This window comes from Aotus nancymaae, unplaced genomic scaffold, assembly GCF_030222135.1.
Source record: "Aotus nancymaae isolate 86718 unplaced genomic scaffold, 86718_ANA_hifiasm-v0.15.2.pri h1tg000016l, whole genome shotgun sequence".
NCBI classification, from domain to species: Eukaryota; Metazoa; Chordata; class Mammalia; order Primates; family Aotidae; genus Aotus; species Aotus nancymaae.
This window is the reverse complement of record NW_026988428.1, coordinates 33,238,222-33,257,177: the sequence shown is the minus strand read 5'-3', so window position 1 is coordinate 33,257,177 and position 18,956 is coordinate 33,238,222. Positions and strand designations below refer to the sequence as shown.

At 39.3% G+C, this 18,956-nt stretch overlaps 1 protein-coding gene across 4 annotated transcripts in view; it reads right to left on the bottom strand.

The window, feature by feature from the left end:
• SPATS2 (spermatogenesis associated serine rich 2) overlaps nt 1-18,956 on the bottom strand; it is a 140,373-nt gene that overhangs the window by 28,285 nt on the left and 93,132 nt on the right. For all 4 annotated transcript variants that reach the window (XM_012441363.2, XM_012441364.2, XM_012441366.2 and 1 more), the window contains 4 exons: nt 13,820-13,899; nt 7,017-7,125; nt 5,556-5,605; nt 1,159-1,420 (listed from right to left, as the gene is read on the bottom strand). In XM_012441363.2, the coding sequence (XP_012296786.2) occupies nt 1,159-1,420; nt 5,556-5,605; nt 7,017-7,125; nt 13,820-13,899 (501 nt within the window). The remainder of the gene's footprint in view (nt 1-1,158; nt 1,421-5,555; nt 5,606-7,016; nt 7,126-13,819; nt 13,900-18,956) is intronic.

Here is an 18,956-nt window from a genome sequence, read left to right as displayed (position 1 = left end):
TCTCCATGTTGAGAAAGAAAAGAGTTTTACACTCTCTTGAGGAAAGAAGAATTTAAAAGCTTTAGGGGCCAGGCATGGTGGCTCACACCTGTAATCCCAGTTATTCAGGAGGCTGAGGCAGGAGGATCACTTGAGCCCAGGAGTTTAAAAGCAGCTTGGGCAACATAGAGAGACTAGGTCTCTCTTAAAAAAAAAAAAAAAAAAAAAAGCTTTAGGGGATAGAAGTGTAACAAATTAGGAAGAGTTAGGAATGAGAGGAAAGCTAGCTCAGAAAAAAATGGAAACCACTGGCTATTGTTGGTTTATGTCAGTACAATGCTTTTCTCTTAAGTCTTTTCTTGTGTATGTGTGTATACTAATCAATAAAAGAACACCAAACAGCACAGCATAAATCTTACATTGGCATTACACTGCTAAAGCCAGGAGCAGCAGGGCAGGGGAATTGGATTAACAAGTAATTTTTTAAAAAAGAGAAATTTCCAGCATCTTACTAACTCTCAAAAAAATGGTTAACAAATACATGTACGAGATATGTGAATTTACAACACTAATCATAATTCTTCATTAGAAAACAAATGTTAGACTATAAAAACCAATAGCCTAGTTCTCACAAAAGCTGGAATTATCATTATTATATTTCTCACTGTGTTGGGTCTTAGAATAATAATATCAACACCATCATCTTCCTTAATAAGTCCACAATTTTTAAAAAACAACTTAAAGTCACCTTCTTAGTCTCTAAAGACTAAGGTATTTCTCTGCTATTAACCCATTTATGCTGCAATTTTTTGAATTTTTTCATTAGTGAAAAATCAGACTTTGGCAATGGCCTTGAGCAGTAGGATCTGAATAATTCCCACATGCTTAGTGTTCCAATAATGGAACACTAGGCATAAGTACGTGTTAGATGATTTCCACAAGACTGATTTAGACTAGAGTTAAAATACAATGGAACAAGAATTATATTTTTTCTAGGCCTTTGATAATTATAAAATGTGACTCAGACAAAAATTAACAAAAACTAAAAAGTAAAAAGACTAACTAGCAAGCACTGGATTAAAAAAAAGACTAACTAGATTTAATTGATTGCCTTCTTAACAAAGAGACCCCTGTTTTTCAACTGAATGCAACTTTTCTAAAACCTGTTAATAAACTCACCTGTTCTATCCAGTTCATCCGGCATGGCAGATTCAGGATCCTCCAATTCTCTAGCATCTACTGAAAGTGTCTCCAAACCTTCACTGAGTGATTCCACAGACTCAGTGTCATTGATGGCACCATTGACATGGTAGCCATTCATACCACCTTTCTCTGAGGAAGGCGCAGACTGTTCCTCTTGAATGGAAACTGTTTTACTGGAATCTGGGATACTGTTACTTGGTTCTGTGGCAGGTTTCAGTTTGTTTTTCTTCTTTTTGTTCTAAAGTTATTAAGCATTTGAAAAGAAAGAAAAGAAAAAAAAAGATTCTCCCACAACCTAGAGAGGTAAGGCTACCCAAAGTAACCAATGTTACCAATTTCTTGTATGTTCTTTCAGAAATTTAACATTATCATATATCCTAAACTACTGACTAAAATAAAATTTTACTATGTAAAATCCTATACTTGAGAGAAGCTCAAACACAAATATAAAACGTTTCTTCATGACGAAACGCACCTTAAGAAAAGTCAAAAGATAAATTACAAAATGTGAAAAAAGTTTGTGCAGCTTATATTCAAAAACTAAATATATATAGAGTTCTAACAAAAAGCAAAATAATCCAATAGAAAAAAATAGTATAATCTGTAAGCATATGGAATGATATGCAACATTCATTAGACTGATATGCAATATCAGTCTAATAAGATATATATATATATATATTAAAACTGCACTCCAATGATCATTTTTCATCTATTAGATTAGCAAAGGTCAAAAAGTATGTTAACACTGTAGAAATGACAAGGTTGAGGGCATAGAGAAACAGGCATTTTCATATATTACTTCTGGGAGTGTAAAGTGGTATTCTCCATGGCAATCTAATGCTTATCAAAATTGCAAATGCACATACCCTTTGACTGACAATTCTACTTCTAGGAATTTATTCAAGATGAGACTAACATACATGCAAAATGATTTCTATATATACACAAGATTATTCGTTGCAGTATCACTATTAACAGCACAGGATTAGAAACCCAAATGTTGGTCAATAGGGGACTGCTTAAATAAGGTATGGCACATCCAAACAGCAGGATGACTATGTATTCATAAAAACAAGAAAGCTCTTTACATATTGAGACATGAAATAAGCTCCAAGATATATTTCATGAAAAAAGGAGCGGGCAAAAAGGAGAATAGATATTCTTATTTACTTATATATACATAAAATATATTGAAAGATACCTAAGAAATTGAAAATGCTGTTTGTCTCAGAGGTGGAGAACCAAATGGCTGGGGAACAGAAATGGGATAAAGATGTTTCAGTGTATTGGCCGGGGGCAGCGGCTCACACCTGTAATCCCAGCACTTTGGGAGGCCAAGGCAGGCAGATCACCTGAGGTCAGGAGTTCAAAACCAGCCTGGCCAACATGACGAAACCCCATCTCTAATAAAAAGTACAAAAATCGAGCTGGGTGTGGTGGCTCACGCCTGTAATCCAAGCACTTTGGAGGCCAAGGCGGGTGGATCACCTGAGTTCGGAAGTTCAAGATCAGCCTGACCAACATCGTGAAACCCCGTCTTAAAAAAAAAAAAAAAAAAAAATCCAAAAAATCAGCCAGATGTGGTGGCGCATGCCTGTAAGCCCACCTACTCGGGAAGTTGAGGCAGGAGAATTGCTTGAACCTGTGAGGCAGAGGATGCAGTGAGCTGAGCTCACACCACTGCACTCCAGCCTGGGCAACAGAATGAGACACTGTCTCAAAAAAAAAAAAAAAGATGTCTCAGTGTATTAACTCTTGTACCTTTGAATTTTGAGCCATGTGAGTATATTACATAGGCAAATAGTAAAATTAAAATAAAAACAAAAGTCCTTTACCTTTTGTTTTGCCAAACTTGTAGCTCCACTGGCAATACTTAATTCTATTCCTAAAGCTAGACTGATAATTGAATACATTTTTCCCCAAGTCCTTTCTGTGGCCCTCTCCAGCAGGAACATGACTGAACTCTAGATAAACTTCTCTCCTCCACACAGCTCTCATCTTTCTTTGTCTTAAATATTTTCCCCCATGTGAACTGGCTATGTTTTCATATCCTTGTGCCACATAATAACTATCCACTCAGAGTCACATCCTATTGGAATAATCCCAACTGTTAAGTGGACTGGATGGGATTTCGGCATTTGGGACTGCCAAACTGAAGTCGTATTTCTTTCTCCAAATTTTAAGAAATGTCTGTGTCTCCAACAATCATCTTCCAGCTCCATGCACATTTTATATCACTAATAACTTATAATCCTGGGCTAATAAAATAAGAAACTGGTGTTGGCCAGGCACGGTGGCTCACACCTGTAATCCTAGCACTTTGGGAGGCCGAGGTGGGCAGATCACTTGAGGTCAGGTGTTCAAGACCAGCCTAGCCAACATGGTGAAACCCCATCTCTACTAAAAAAATACAAAAATTAGCCAGGTGTGGTGGCACATGCCTGTAGTCCCAGCTACGTGGGAGGCTGAGGAATGAGAATTGCTTGAACCCAGGAGGCAGAGGCTGCAGTGAGCTGAGATCACACCACCTGCACTCCAGCCTGGGCAACAGAGCAAAACTCTGTCTCAAAAAAAAATAAAAAAAAAGAAAGAAAAAAACTGGTAGGACACTCACAGTTATCTGTGTAGGTTGAAAGCAGTGGGAAGAAGTTATAAACAAATATTTAAAGCTACAGGTATAAACAGCTTCAGGAGAATCTCTGTTAGTATTAGGTAATCCTTGGAAAAAATTCTCAAGGGTCACTGAGGCCAAGCCTTGGTTTTGGTCAATATATGACAGAACTCCTAAAAAGTGATATGAGTCATCTTAAGCATTTCAGAACTCCAGCACTAACTTAATAAAGAAAAGAACACCCCAAACAGATTTCACAGAGATACCTGATTAAAATGCATACTTCAAGCCTTTCCTAAAGGGGTTACCTTTAGGGTACAAAGTTGTGGGAAGAATTCTGAGACCAGACTTCTGGTATCCTTTGGGAAAAACATCTGATTTTAAATAGATAAGGAGCAATGAACGAGAACTAATATGTTAGGCATTGTATTACGTACTTGTATTTATTAGAACTATTTTTCTGACTGGGTGCGATGGCCCACACCTGTAATCCCACTTTGGGAGGCTGAGGTGGGTGGATAACAAGGTTAGGAGATCAAGACCATTCTGGCCAACATGGTGAAACCCTGTCTCTATTAAAAATATTAAAAAATTAGCTGGATGTGGTGGCACATGCCTGTAATCCCAGTTACACAGGAGGCTGAGGCAGGAGAATAGCTTGAACCAGGGAGTCGGAGATTGCAGTGAGCCAAGATTGCGCCACTACACTCTAGCCTGGTGACAGAGCTAGACTCCGTCTCAAAAAAAAAAAAAAAAACAAAAAAACCACACAACTATTTTCTATTTTAGAGATGAGCAAACTAAGGCACACAGATGTTAAGCAATATCAGTCATGATGCCAGTAGATAGTACAACAGGGTAGGAATCCAGTTCTGACTGACCCCATAGCCTGAGTGCCTTCTACCTTCCGAAGTGGAACATCAGACCCCTTTGCAAGGCACCTAGTAGCTTTTTTTTTTGAGATCAGGTCTCATCATGTTGCCCAGGCTGGTCTTGAACTTCTGGGCTCAAGTGATCCTCCCACCTCAGTCTCCCAAAGTGCTGGGATTACAGGCATGAGCCACTCTGCCTGGCCAGCACCTAACAGCTTTATGTCAAAGTTCATTAATATCAGGACTACAACTCAGTTGTCTGACCAAAAATCTGAACTGTATTAATTGATTTATGACATGAATATGGTTGAAAACCATTCAATTAAATTGCTTTCTCTTGCTTTCCTTGCTCTTTTTCACCCGTAATAACCGTACCATGGTAAAGTCATTCTGTTTCCTGCCTTAAATCACATTGAGAGGACTGTGTGGTACTCTATAAGACACAGCTATGTTTCAGTGTCAAAGAAGTTTTTTTCTGAGATGGAGTCTCACTCCGTCACACAGGCTGGAGTGCAATGGCTCGATATCGGCTCACTGCAGCCTCTGCCTCCTGGGTTCAAGCTATTCTCCTGCCTCACCCTCCTGAGTAACTGGGATTACAGGCATGTACCACCACACCTGGCTAATTTTTTCTATTTTTCAGTAGAGACAGGGCTTCACCATGTTGGCCAGGCTGGTCCCCCTGACCTCAAGTGATCCACCTGCCTCATCCTCCCAAAGTGTTGGGATTCGAGGTGTGAGCCACTGTGCCTGGCCAAAGAAGACATTTTTTAACCAGGTAAACTGAAGCTATGTATGTAAACCTTTTCTTTCAAATAGTTTTGCAGAGCCTAAATTTTCAAAAATAATACAAACATCATCATGCTTTTAAATGTAATTCATTTTACCTTTTTCTTGCCTGTTACTGTCCATTCTTTGAGTACGTCACTGGCATTACCTGTAAAAGAAACCAATTACAGATTTTTTTTCTCCTGCCACACACACAGTAGTCAAGCAGGAGTCAGTGTCCTCCCACTTTGTAATTGCTGGAGAATTTACAAAGCTCCTAACAGGAAAAGTTAAGGATCAGGTCTAAAGTAATGTAATGAGATAATCATGCCATGCTTCCCTTTGAAATACCTGCCTACTAAGACCCCTCTTCTCCAAGTAATTTCCTCAGTAAGTTCTTCCAAGAAGAGACTAATATAGCTGGGCCATTGTGAAGATTCTCTTATCTACACATCTTAGACCAAGTACGAAGGGGATGGCACAGTGGTTTCAGCCATCCCTTCCCCTCCAGTTACACACCAGCTTGGATATATTGTTTTGAAGACAGCTGCACATTACCCTAGACCCAAACAGTAACATTATTTTTTAAAAAGATGAAGATAAAAAACCTTACAGTATTCAAATCTGTGTATCCTATGCTGTCAGATTCAGGAAAGTAAAAATGGAGACCTAACCTGTTATTGCTATTCAAAGACGCAATAGCTTCAGATAGTTTTTCTCAAACAGGTTACATGGAAGGAAATTTATAAAACACTTGTCAATGCCATAAATCTGAAGGCCTGATTAAGCCTGCCATTCATCTACATATTAGAGAAGGAAATTCAAACCCACACATTTGAGTCACTTGCCAGAGCCAAACTAATAATATTAGAATCTGGAAGACAATACTGAGTCCTTGAATTTGCCATCTGTTGGTGGGCCACTGAATCACTACTTTGTGGTTAAGAGTCTCTTAAATTCTTTTTTTTTTTTTTTTTTTGAGATGTAGTCTTGTTCTGTAGCCAGGCTGGAGTGCAGTGGCGAGATCTTGGCTCACTGCAACCTCCGCCTCCAGGGTTCAAGCAATTCTCCTGCCTCAGCTTCCCGAGTAGCTGGGACTACAGGCGCGCGCCACCATGCCCAGCTAATTTTTGTATTTTTAGTAGAGACAGGGTTTCACCAGGTCGGCCAGGATGCTCTCAATCTCTTGACCTCGTGATCTGCCCGCCTCAGCCTCCCAAAGTGCTGGGATTATAGGTGTGAGCCACCGCGTCTGGCCGAGAGTCTCTTAAATTCTTATTCAACCCAACTCCAGTGAAGTCCCTTATACCACTGACCACATGATTTCCTCTTAAATACCATTAGAGAACATTTAGGTGAAATGATAGAGTTTTCTCAGCTTGTCTCTTCATAGACACCACATAGTTTATTTCAGCTTCTAGGGCTGAAAGAGGTATCTTCAAATGTCATGGTATGTTATGTTTTCATGGGATCTGTTATATGTCACCTATGAATCACTGGATTTCTGAATCTTCTGAAAGTCTGAAGCGAATTCTATTTGAACAAATATAAACTTATTTTAAAAACAGAGTCAGCATTACCTTCCATGAATGCCTGTACTGTTTTGTCCACACAGTTATCAAAGTGCTGCAAAACCAGGATGATTTCATTGTTGCTCTTATTGGGAACTATTGAACGCACCGCATTTATCTGGAAAAGATGACAGGGTCATTTAATTCTAACACTAGTAGGTCACTAGGCAGCTGAGGCCTATACAGAGAATAACGAAAAGAGTGATATTTCATTTTTAACAATATGTATTACTCTTTAGCATCAGTGAGAGTACATACAACCATCTCACTGGGAATGATTAATAGGTAAGTGATAATAGCATGTGAAAAATTAATTTCAAAACTTAGAAATGCAGAACATTGCTAGAAATAGAAGTTATATGCTAGATTTCACATCAAGAAAAGGTGGTTTAATTTTGGTATTAGGTATTAATATAGCATCAACATTTCCTCATTTTTAGAATACTGTAGAGAAAGGTGGAAAGGTAAATGAACTAGCAACAATAACAACTTAAATTTTTGTGTAAGATTTTTTTGAAACATTTTTTACTTTTCATATTATTAATTGTAAAATAAAGATAATTTATACAAACAAGTTAAATTGTTATAACCTATTTCAGGCATATAAAACATAATGAACACCAACTTCATGACACCAAGTTTACTAAAACAAAATAAATATAATTGAAGCCCCCATGAACACCTAATAAATCCTATTTCCCTTCTTCTCTCCCTAGAGATTTCTACCCTGAACTTGGTATTATTTCAATACATGCTTTTGCATTTTTATGGTATGTGTGTATATCCATAGGTAATATACACTATTATTTTGCATTGTATAAATACGTAAATATTATATCATACATATTTATCTTCAATTTGTTTTTTTCACATAGCATTATTTTTTAAGATTTTTTTTCATGCTGATAAATGTATCTTTTATTTATTTAGTTAGTTAGTTAGTTAGTCAGTCAGTCAGTCAGTCAGTTAGTTTGAGACAGTCTCGCTCTGTCGCCCACGCTGAAGTGCAGTGGTGTGATCTTGGCTCACTGCAACCTCCGCCTCCCAAATTCAAATGATTCTCATCGATATTTATTTATTTAGAGACTGTCTCTAACACACAGGCTGGAGGGCAGTGGTGTGATTTTGGCTCACTGCAACCTCTGCCTCCCAAGTTCAAATGATTCTCGTGCCCTAGCCCCCCAAATAGCCAGGATTACAGGCATGCATCACCGTGCCCAGCTAATTTTTGTATTTTTAGTAGAGATGGGGTTTTTACTATGTTGGCCAGGCTGGTCTCGAACCCTTGGCCTCAAGTAATCTGCCTGCCTCTGCCTCCCAAAGTGCTGTGATTACAGGCTTGAGCCACCATGCCTGGCCTGTATTTCCTATTTTTTGAGATTAAAAATGTATGACTGCGCGGGGCGCGATGGCTCACGCCTGTAATCCCAGCACTTTGGGAGGCCGAGGCGGGTGGATCATGAGGTCAAGAGATCGAGACTATCCTGGTCAACATGGTGATACCCGGTCTCTACTAAAAATACAAAAAATTAGCTGGGCATAGTGGCGTGTGCCTGTAATCCCAGCTACTCAGGAGGCTGAGGCAGGAGAACTGCCTGAACCCAGGAGGCGGAGGTTGCAGTGAGCCGAGATCGTGCCATTGCACTCCAGGCCTGGGTATCAAGAGCGAAACTCCGTCTCCCAAAAAAAAAAAAAAAAAAAAAATGTATGACTGGGCACGGTGGCTCACACCTGTAATCCTAGCACTTTGGGAGGCCAAGGCAGGCAGATCATGAGGTCAGGAGTTCGAGACCAGGCTGACCAACATGGTGAAACCCTGTCTCTACTAAAAATACAAAAATTAGCCAGGCATGGTGGCACATGCCTGTAATTCCAGCTACTCAGGAGGCTGACAAAGGAGAATTGCTTGAACCCAGAAGGCGGAGGTTGCAGTGAGCCAAGATTGTGCCACGGCACTCCAGCCTGGGCAACAGAGTAAGACTCCATCTTAAAAAAATACACACACACACTCACACACACACACACAATTGGGGAGGTAAAGGCAGGAGGATCACATGCACAAAAAATATACAATTTACAATAATTGTATATTTTGTTTTCATGTTTATATACCCATTTTATATCCAGCAACCTTGATGAACTCTTATTAGTCCTATTAATTTGTTGCTTTCTTAGATTTTTCTATGTAGATAATTGTATTTTCTGTGTAGATAATTGTATTTCTATGTAGATAAATAACAGACAGGGTTTCATTTGCTTTTTGTTTTTTTGAGATGGTCTCACTGTGTCACTCAGGCTGCAGTACAGTGGTGCATTCATAGGTCTGCAATCCTGAACTTCTGGGCTCAAGCAATGCTCCCACCTCAGCCTCCTGAATAAGCTGGGACTACAGGCGCATGCCACTAGACTTGGCTAAAAAGATTTTGGGGGGTTCCTTTATGTTGACCAGGCTGGTCTTGAACTCCTGGCCTCAAGTGATCTTCCTGCCTCGGTCTCCCAAAGTGCTGGGATCACAGGCATGAGCCACTGCCCCTGGCCAATAACAGCAGTTTTTCTCTGCCTTTCCAATTCTTATAATTTTTATTTCTTGTTTTACTGTACAATGCAAAATTGATTATTTCTCAAAGAAGCTCTGGTTCCTTTTGATGAGGAATGGTAGTTAGAAACCAGTATCTATGAGCTAGGTGTGCTTATTGCTATTGGGGAGTCATTGTTTTTAGACTCAGTGGATGAAACTAGGAGATTTTTTGGTTAAATAATGAGTTCACACTGACATCATCAATTGAAATACACTATAAAAGACCTTTTCTCAGCCAGGTGCAGTGGCTCACACCTGTAATCCCAGCACTTTGGGAGGCTGAGGCAGGTGGATCATGAGGTTAGGAGATTGAGACCAGCCTGGCCAATATGGTGAAACCCCATCTCTACTAAAAATACAAAAATTAGCCAGGCATGGTTGTGGGTGCCTGTAATCCCAGTTACTCAGGAGGCTGAGGTGGAAGAATCGCTTTAACCAGGGAGGCAGAGGTTGCAGTGAGCCAATATCACACCACTGCTCTCCAGCCTGGTGACAGAGCAAGATTCTATCTCAAAAAAAAAAAAAAAAGACCTTTTCTCATCTTATTTTAAACATGTATCTCTTCTCTCTTAACCAAAAGTTTTAGTTCCTAAAAACATTATTCACTAATTTGCTTTATTTTATAATACTCATAAAATAACAACCCTACAATATAATGTTACCACCATTAATATTACTACTAATAAAACCATTGAATAAAATTTAAGATTTGTAGTTCTTTTTACCCTTTAAATGTATCTCTCTAAATCCACATAGTAAAAATATTGTATTCAAAAGTCAGTGGCCCCAGGCATGGTGGCTCATGCTTGTAATCCTAGCACTTTGGGATGCCGAGGCAGGCAGATCACTTGAGTGAGGTCAGGAGTTCAAGACCAGCCTATCCAACATGGTGAAACCCTGTCTCTACTAAAAATACAAAAATTAGCTAGGTGTGGTGGTGCACGTCTCTAATCCCAGGTACTTAGGAGGCTGAAACAGGAGAATTGCTTGAACCTGGGAGGCAGAGGTTGCAGTGAGCCGAGATTTAGCCACTACACTCCAGCCCTGACAAAGTGAGACTCCACCTCCAAAAAAAGAAAGAAAGAAAGAAAAAATCAGGGGAAGATTTATTCTAGTTCACCCTTTCCCTGAAGGTGAAACATTTTTAAAATGCCAAGCGTACATAAGATCTCAGTTCTAATCTTTTCATTTGGGTTTTTGGTTTTGTTTGAGACAGTCTTGCTGTCACCCAGGCTGGAGTGCAGTGCTGTGATCTTGACTTACTGCAACCTTGACCTCCCAGGCTCAAGCAATCCTCCTACCTCAGTCTCCTGAGTAACAAGGACCACAGATATGTGTCACCACATCTGGCTAATATTTTTTTTAAATTTTTTTAGACAAGGTGATCTCAAACTCCTGTGATCAAGGGATCCTTCCACCTCAGCCTCCCCAAAGTGCTGGGATTACTGGGCTTAATGGCACTGTGTGGTAAAAACCATGTGTTACTGAAACTGGCAAAACTTGCCACAGTTACCTATTAACTGTTCAAGCTCACTATTCTAGTTTTTAGTTCCCTCTAGGGATTTCCCTTACTTCTTACATTCAGGTATACATTCAAAATGATATATAATCATATATGTTATTTTTCATCTAGTATTTCTTTTTTTTTTGAGACAGAGTTTCACTCTTGTTGCCGAGGCCGAAGGGGAATGGCGCGATCTCAGCTCACTGCAACCTCCACCTTCTGGGTTCAAGTGATTCTCTTGCCTCAGCCTCTCAGATTTGCAATTATTTTTACCCTTTAAATGTATCTCTCTACACCCACATAGTAAGAATATTGTGTTCAAAAGTCCCCCATAGCAATAAGCCAACTGATACACTGATATGTATCAATCCCAAGTAGCTGGGATTATAGGCATGGGCCACCATGCCCAGCTAATTTTTTTTGTGTGTGTGTGTATTTTTAGTAGAGACAGAGTTTCTCCATGTTGGTCACAGGCTGGTCTCAAACTCTCGACCTTACGTGATCCACTTACCTTGGCCTCCCAAAGTGCTGAGATTACAGGTATGAGCCACCGTGCCCAGCCTATTTCTAGGTATTTTATATTAAAAATGTCTTCAGGTCGGGAGGCTGAGGCAGGAGAATCACTTGAACCCAGGAGGCAGAGGTTGTAGTGAGCCAAGATCATACCACACTACATTGCAGCCTGGGTGACAGTGTGAGACTCCGTCTCAAAACAAAAGTCTTCAGGTTATCTGATCAGTCATACTGCTCAAAAATGAGGTCTTTTTATGAATGAAGAGACAGGCTTAGAAAGTAACTTGTTGAAGTAATAGGCAGAGTCTGTTAGAACTGAAGTCATTTTTAGCACTCTTGCTTACCCATCATCCTATGCTCTTCTTGTTTCAGACTTAATTGAAAACAAAAGTTTAAAACCATAGAAGTGGCCAGGCGTTGTGGCTCACGCCTGTAATCCCAGCTCTTAGGGAGGCAGAGGCGGGAGGATAGCTTGAGTCCAGGAGTTCGAGACCTGCCTGGGCAATATATCGAGACCCCGTTCTCCACAAAAAGGAAAAAAAAAAACAAAAAGATAAAACCATACAAGTGATGGCCAGGCACAGTGACTCATGCCTATAATTCCAGCACTTTTGGAGGCTGAGGTGGGCAGATTACCTGAGGCCAGGATTTCAAGATCAGTCTGGCCAACATGGCAAAACCCCATCTCTACTAAAAATACAAAAATTAGCGAGGCATGGTGGTACATGCCTGTAGTCCCAGCTACTCAGGAGGCTGAGGCAGGAGAATTGCTTGAACCCCAGAGGCAAAGGTTGCAGTGAGCTGAGATCACGCCATGGCACTCCAGCATGGGCAACAGAGTGAGACTCTCTCTCAAAAAAATAAAAATAAATAAATAAAACCATACAAGTGAGAAGGTATACAGTTTGTAATTCAACAAAGGTTAATACATTTTTGATACAAGCAACTTAATATATATCAATCACAGCAAGGCTCCCTAAAAAATGAACTTTAGGCAAAACTTACAGACTCCATGATAAAGGTAAGATTCTGATAATTTAAAATATGAGTATTTATAGTTCTCAACCACTGTACAGGACTCCAGAGTCAACAATTTTTTAAAAAATAAGACAGAGAGGCTGGGCGTGGTGGTTGGGAGGCTGAGGTGGGCAGATTGACTGAGGTCAGGAGTTCAAGACTTACCGGGCCAACATGGCAAAACCCTGTCTCTACTAAAAATATAAAAATTAGCCCAGCATGGTGGCACACACCTGAAATCCCAGCTACTCAAGAGGCTGAGGCATGAGAATCACTTGAACCCTGGAGGCAGAGGCTTCAGGGAACCAAGATCGCACTGCACTCTAGCCTGGGCGACAGAGCAAGATTCTGTCTCAAAAAAGAACAAAAGAGAGAAAGCACATAAAGCTTTTATGTTTTTCTCAATATAGCTCATTGAGGCTTACTTTACTGGAACCACTTGGTTTTCTTCCAAAAAAAAAAAATACTCCTTAGGAGATCTACTTCTGGCTGGGTGTGGTGGCTCTTGCTTATAATCTCAACACTCTGGGAGGCTGAGGTGGGCAGATCAATTGAGGCTAGGGGTTCGAGACCACCTTGGCCAACCTGGAGAAACCCTGTCTCCACTACAAATATAAAAATTAGCTGGGCATGATAGCACACACCTGTAATCCCAGCTACTTGGGAGGCTAAGGCACAAGAATCACTTGAACCCAGGAGGTGGAGATTACAGTGAGCTGAGATTGTGCCACTGCACTCCAGCCTGGGTGATAGAGTGAGACTCTGTCTCAAACAAACAAACAAACAAAAAACCATAAAAGACCTATTTTTTCTCTTGCTCTGAAGCCTCCTGCACTTAAGGATGCTCTTTAAGTACTTGGGAGGATCCTATTCAGATTGTTCCTTAAGGAATGTTGCCAAATGAGATATACTCAGCCACATAAATATTAATAAACTAATTAATATTGAACATCTTCAAGAGAACTTAGAATGAATATATATGGAGATAGGCAAAGAAAATCATGTTTGCATTTAATAGGTTCTGTTAATAGGTTCTGCACAATCAGAACCTATTTATGGCCGTCACTCTCTGATATATAGTGACATTGTTTTATTATTAAAATTTCATTCTCATAATGAGTTTGTGGTAGCCACTAGTTATATTAGTACCTAAATTTTCCTATGACATTCAAGTTTACTATCCATAGTGACTAGTCTTACCTTCTCTTTCATGTTCTCAAAAGCTCCTCCCTGGGCCAGTACAGTATTGGACTGCAAATCAAAAATGAATCCTGATGAATCTGAAAGAATAAGAAGGAAAAATATATTCAACATGATCCAAATGTAATCCATCCCCAAGACAGAAGGGCCAAAACTGGCTGCTTTTGTCCCATAAAACAATAACAGCAACTTAGTTGCTATTTGGCAAATTCTATTACATAGATAACTTATAACTGAGTTTCAAATTAAACTTATAAAACAAAAATTTAATTTTAATGGAAACTGTCACAGCTTGAGGAAAACACTAAATACATAAACTATATTAGACTCTCATGTAATCCTTGATATCATTGTTAATTATCCCACAGTAAGGCCCTCTAAAAATGCTACAAATAAATAGCTTCCCATGGTGAAATTTAACACTAAAGAATCTGAAAATGTGAGTGGGATGGAAGTTTCTGTAACATTAATAACACAAAGTAATTTCCTCATCTAGATGGAACCATAAATGCTATGTTAGTAGACTATAAACCCGTGAATACATTCATGTGTGCGTCCCTAACATAATGCTTAATGAAGCAAAGTATCCAAGTGTACGTTATGGAAAAACTGAGTTCAATATAATTACAAAAATAAACAAATATTCTGGTTTCTCTGTACTTACAAAGAAAAGGTTATGTGCAAATTTAATCAGTTTCTTTACCCCTGACTATGTGATCAATAAATTACTTCAGCTTTAACACTCAACAACTTTGTTTTAATCCAATAAGATACAATCTCAGGAAATGGTTAGAGTACTTTTCAAATTCTGATGTGCATACTTACCACCTATGGATACTTATGTTAAAGTGTAGGTTGTGATTCAACAGTCTGGCCTGTGGTAGATTTTTATTCCCAGGTGATAACAATATTACTGATCTCTGCACTGTACTCAGAAGTAGCTTAGGAGTTAAAATTTCAACAACGAAAGTGAAAGGAAAAATGGTGAGAAATGGGGTACAAAAAACCCACAGTAATATTCTAGAACACTTTCCAAATTATTTTGATAATATTATAGATATGTTTTAATTGAAGCTTCTTTCACGGCTTAATCTTGAACCCTGAACTAATTTAGATTTAACCTTTGTTAATACTGGCTGTTTCTAGACTGCTACTCAAATGAAAAATCGGGTTACACTTACACAAACTCGGTATTTAAGCTTGAGTCTTCTAGATGACTATATAATATGGTTAACTTCCAATTATTTTTATTAATTAAAAAGAGACACAGTCCACAAAAATGAAAGTCCTATAGAACCAAAGTACTATTAGGAATCTTCTCAGAATTCCTACAGATCAGCCAAATGATATAACTCAAATGTTTTAATGTATCCTCCCCCAAAGAGGTATTAATGAGCAGTGAGATGATACAAAGGACATCAATAATCCACTTATTAGTGAATCAAACAACCAATCTCCTTTAGGGAAAAGAGGGAACATAAAACAGCATTTTGGGTTCTATTACTAGCCTCTTATATTTATCTAGCTCTGTTTTTTGTTTTCCTTTAACAACACACTAGAATGACACAAACTGCAGGGAAAACAAAGGGTAGGCTAGGCATGGTGGTTCATGCCTGTAATCCCAACATTTTGGGAGGCAAAGGCAGGTGGATCACTTGAGCTCAGAAGTTGGGAGAGCAGCCTGGACAATATGGTGAAACCCTGCCTACAGAAAAAGGAGAAAAATTAGCTGGGCATGGTGGCGTGTGCCTGTAGCCCCAGCTACTTGAGAAGCTGAGGCAGGAAGATAGCTGGAGCCTAGGAGGTTGAGGCTGCAGTGAGTCATGAATGCACCACTGCACTCCAGCCTGGGTGACAGAGAGAGATCCTGTCTCAAAAAAACAAACAAAAAACAAAGGGTGGTTCTGCAAACACTCAATTATTGGCCAAAACAAATTAGCATAATTAGGGTTTATCTGGAATACTAGTTAGGATAATGATTAAAAATACATCAAGCAGCTATTTCAGTCAGGATCCCAAACAGGAAGCGAATAGCATACTCAAATTGGGCAATCATAATAGACTTTAATAAAAGGACTATTTTCAAAGGTGCTAGCAGAGAGTAAGGAAACTACCTGATAGCGCTGTACCTCTTGTTATTGTTTTTGCTGGCTTTTAAGCAATGTGCACCACTATCCGAGACATGAGTGTGAGGAAGGAGCAGTTACAGGAGCCAAAGACAGAAAGAGCCCTTTTATCTTTGTTTCATCTGGTATGGAGAGGGCCATCAGGCAGTTGCTGTGATCTTTGGTCAAAGGATACACTCAGCCCACAGCTACCCCTCAGAGAAGATTACAGGAATAAATGTCCCTACCTAACTCTCCTCCCTGCCTCTGACTCTCCTGCCAATGCTGCCTAATGGCCAAACTCAAGTAAGCCAGAGGGCATGGGAAGCACTGAGATGGTCTGTGCAGGGCAGGAGGGCACAAATGACAATTTTGCATTTATAGTCTATGACATGAGATCATCAAGAAGAGAAAGCAATAATCTTTTTTTTTGTCTTTTTGTTTTTTTCCTTTTGTGGAGAACAGGGTCTCGCTATATTGCCCAGGCAGGTCTCGAACTCCTGGGCTCAAGCTATCCTCCCACCTCTGCCTCCCTAAGAGCTGGGATTACAGGTGTGAGCCACAGCGTCCGGCCGAGAAAGCAATAATCTAACATCTTAATTTGTCTACTCACTACCTAATATTGCCTTTTTAAACTTAAACCAACACCTTAAGTAGATTCAAAACCTTACTTCAATCAAGTGGAGCTTAAATGTCTCTCAGTATTATACAGAAAGTAATTTTTAATTCCCATCAACAATACTTAGTGATTTTTAAACCCTCGTTTTTTCATGAAAAGAAAGCTTAAGATTTACCTAACTCTATTGGTAAGAAATAAAGCAGGATTTCATCTTACTAATATTTAGTTATGATACAAGAGCATATATTCTATCAGAAATACATTTTTAAGGAAAAAAGTGCTGTTGAATATTTCCTAACTAATCCTGGGTGTTCAGGAAAAAAAAAATTCTCAAGCAAGATTCATAAAGAATATGAGGAAGCCTAGGCTGGGTGTGGTGGCTCATGCCTGTAATTCCAGCACTTTGGGAGGCGGAGGTAGGCATATAACTGGAGGTCAGGAATTTGAGACCAGCCAACATGGTGAGAATACCAACATGGTATTCTACTAAGAATACAAAAATTAGCTGGGCATGGTGGCACACACCTGTAATCCCTGCTACTGGGGAGGCTGAAGCAGGAGAACTGCTTGAACCCGGGAGGCAGAGGTTGCAGTGAGCCGAGATTGCACCACTGCATCCCAGCCTGGGCAACAGAGCAAGACCCCGTCTCAAAAAAAAAAAAAAAAAAAAAAAGAATATGAGGGAGCCTTGAGCTTGAGCTTTCTTATTTATTTTGTGTTTCAGGAACCATTTCAGAAGTTTTTCTGGAATTACTTCAAATAGCACACATTCAGGTATATTTTAGAAAAAGTATGTTATTTACAGTACAAATGGCATATTTGTAAATACCGCAGCTTTTGTTATTATTGTTTTTGCTGGCTTCAAAAATTAGGCAAAAGTTGTTTTAGGCACTGAGAATGACACAGAAATAGCTGAGTCTGATTATTCCATGTATTAAATCAACCTTGAACAGGTGTCTTGACAAGCTTTAAAATATAGTTTCATTCTGCTGTTAATTTATAATTTAACCCAAAGATCATATTGTACTAAGTATTTTAGAATTAATTTGGTTTAAAGTTCTGATTATATTTATACCCAGGATGCATATTTATTTATTAAAAAAAAAAAGACAGAAAACAACAAGTGTGGCAAGAATGCGGAGAAACTGGAATTCTGGTGCATTGCTGGTGAAAATATAAAATGGTACAGGGCCAATAAAAGCCATATACTGGTTCCTTAAAGGATAAAACATATAACTACCATATGATCCAGCAATTCTACTTCTTGGTATACATACAAAAGAATGTCAACAAGGTCTCTATATTTGTACATCCATGTACTGCCGTAGACATTGACATACACTAGGTTACAACAGTGAACAAGACATTTTTTTTTGCCCTCTTAAAGAGTTTTACAGTCTAGTGGAAGAGACTGGTAAAAAGATGAATTAACCATCTCAACATAACAACAATGCATTAATTTATCAAACTGTACAATACTAAATACATAGGCTAGACCTCCACAATAACACTACTATGGAGTGGAAATTATTAAAAGCTCTGCCACCTTGGGTCCAATTTAAAGAGGTTTGGCAGAGCTAATACTATGAACACACAGTAAGGCTCTTAGAGGTACTGAAGTGAATCTGATACAATTACCCACAAGCAGATTATCTCCATCATGGAAAAGGCTGTGCCCAAATTCTAGGCTGCTCACTATGGAGACAAGAGTGGAGATGGTGGAACCCAGGTATGAAGTAAGTCTAAGGATTCTCATGGGGGCTACTGAATTTGTATCTGAAATCAACAACTAAAAACTTACTATTTTGGATTGCTTGTATCTTTCTTTCATTAAGATAGATAATGACAAATTATTCCCTCTGACAAGCAAGGAGAAAAATGGAATTATAATCCCTCCCAGAATATCCTCTCTTAATTTTATATTGATGAGAAAATCAGTCATGGTACTACTCCTTGCCCAAAGTCACACAGTAAATCCTACTGTAGAATCAAAAAGGGAGTCCAGGTTTTATGCTTTATATTAGTGTTGTGTAACTCATCAAATACAGTAGTTCTCAAGTTCTACATATTTTAACAGTACCTTGATATATTACCTTTCTTCTAAGGATCTCAGATTCTTGCTATAATTTACCGATATTCCTTAAAAATACATAAAGCAAGTTGAGTAATAATAATATTCACATTTTGATGACAGTGGGCACTCTAGATGGCCTGCCGCTGCCATCACACTGGCTGCAGCAGGGAGGTGCCACCAGGGATACACATTCAGTGGAGCCTGGGGAGCCAGGGGCAAGCAGGAGCTGCACCCCTTCTGAGTTGGGGCGGGAACTCCTCAGGTGCCACTGCTAAAACTGTGGCTGTAGACTCAGGCCTCCTGTTGCATGGAGCAGGCAGGAGCTCCCCTATCCCCCAG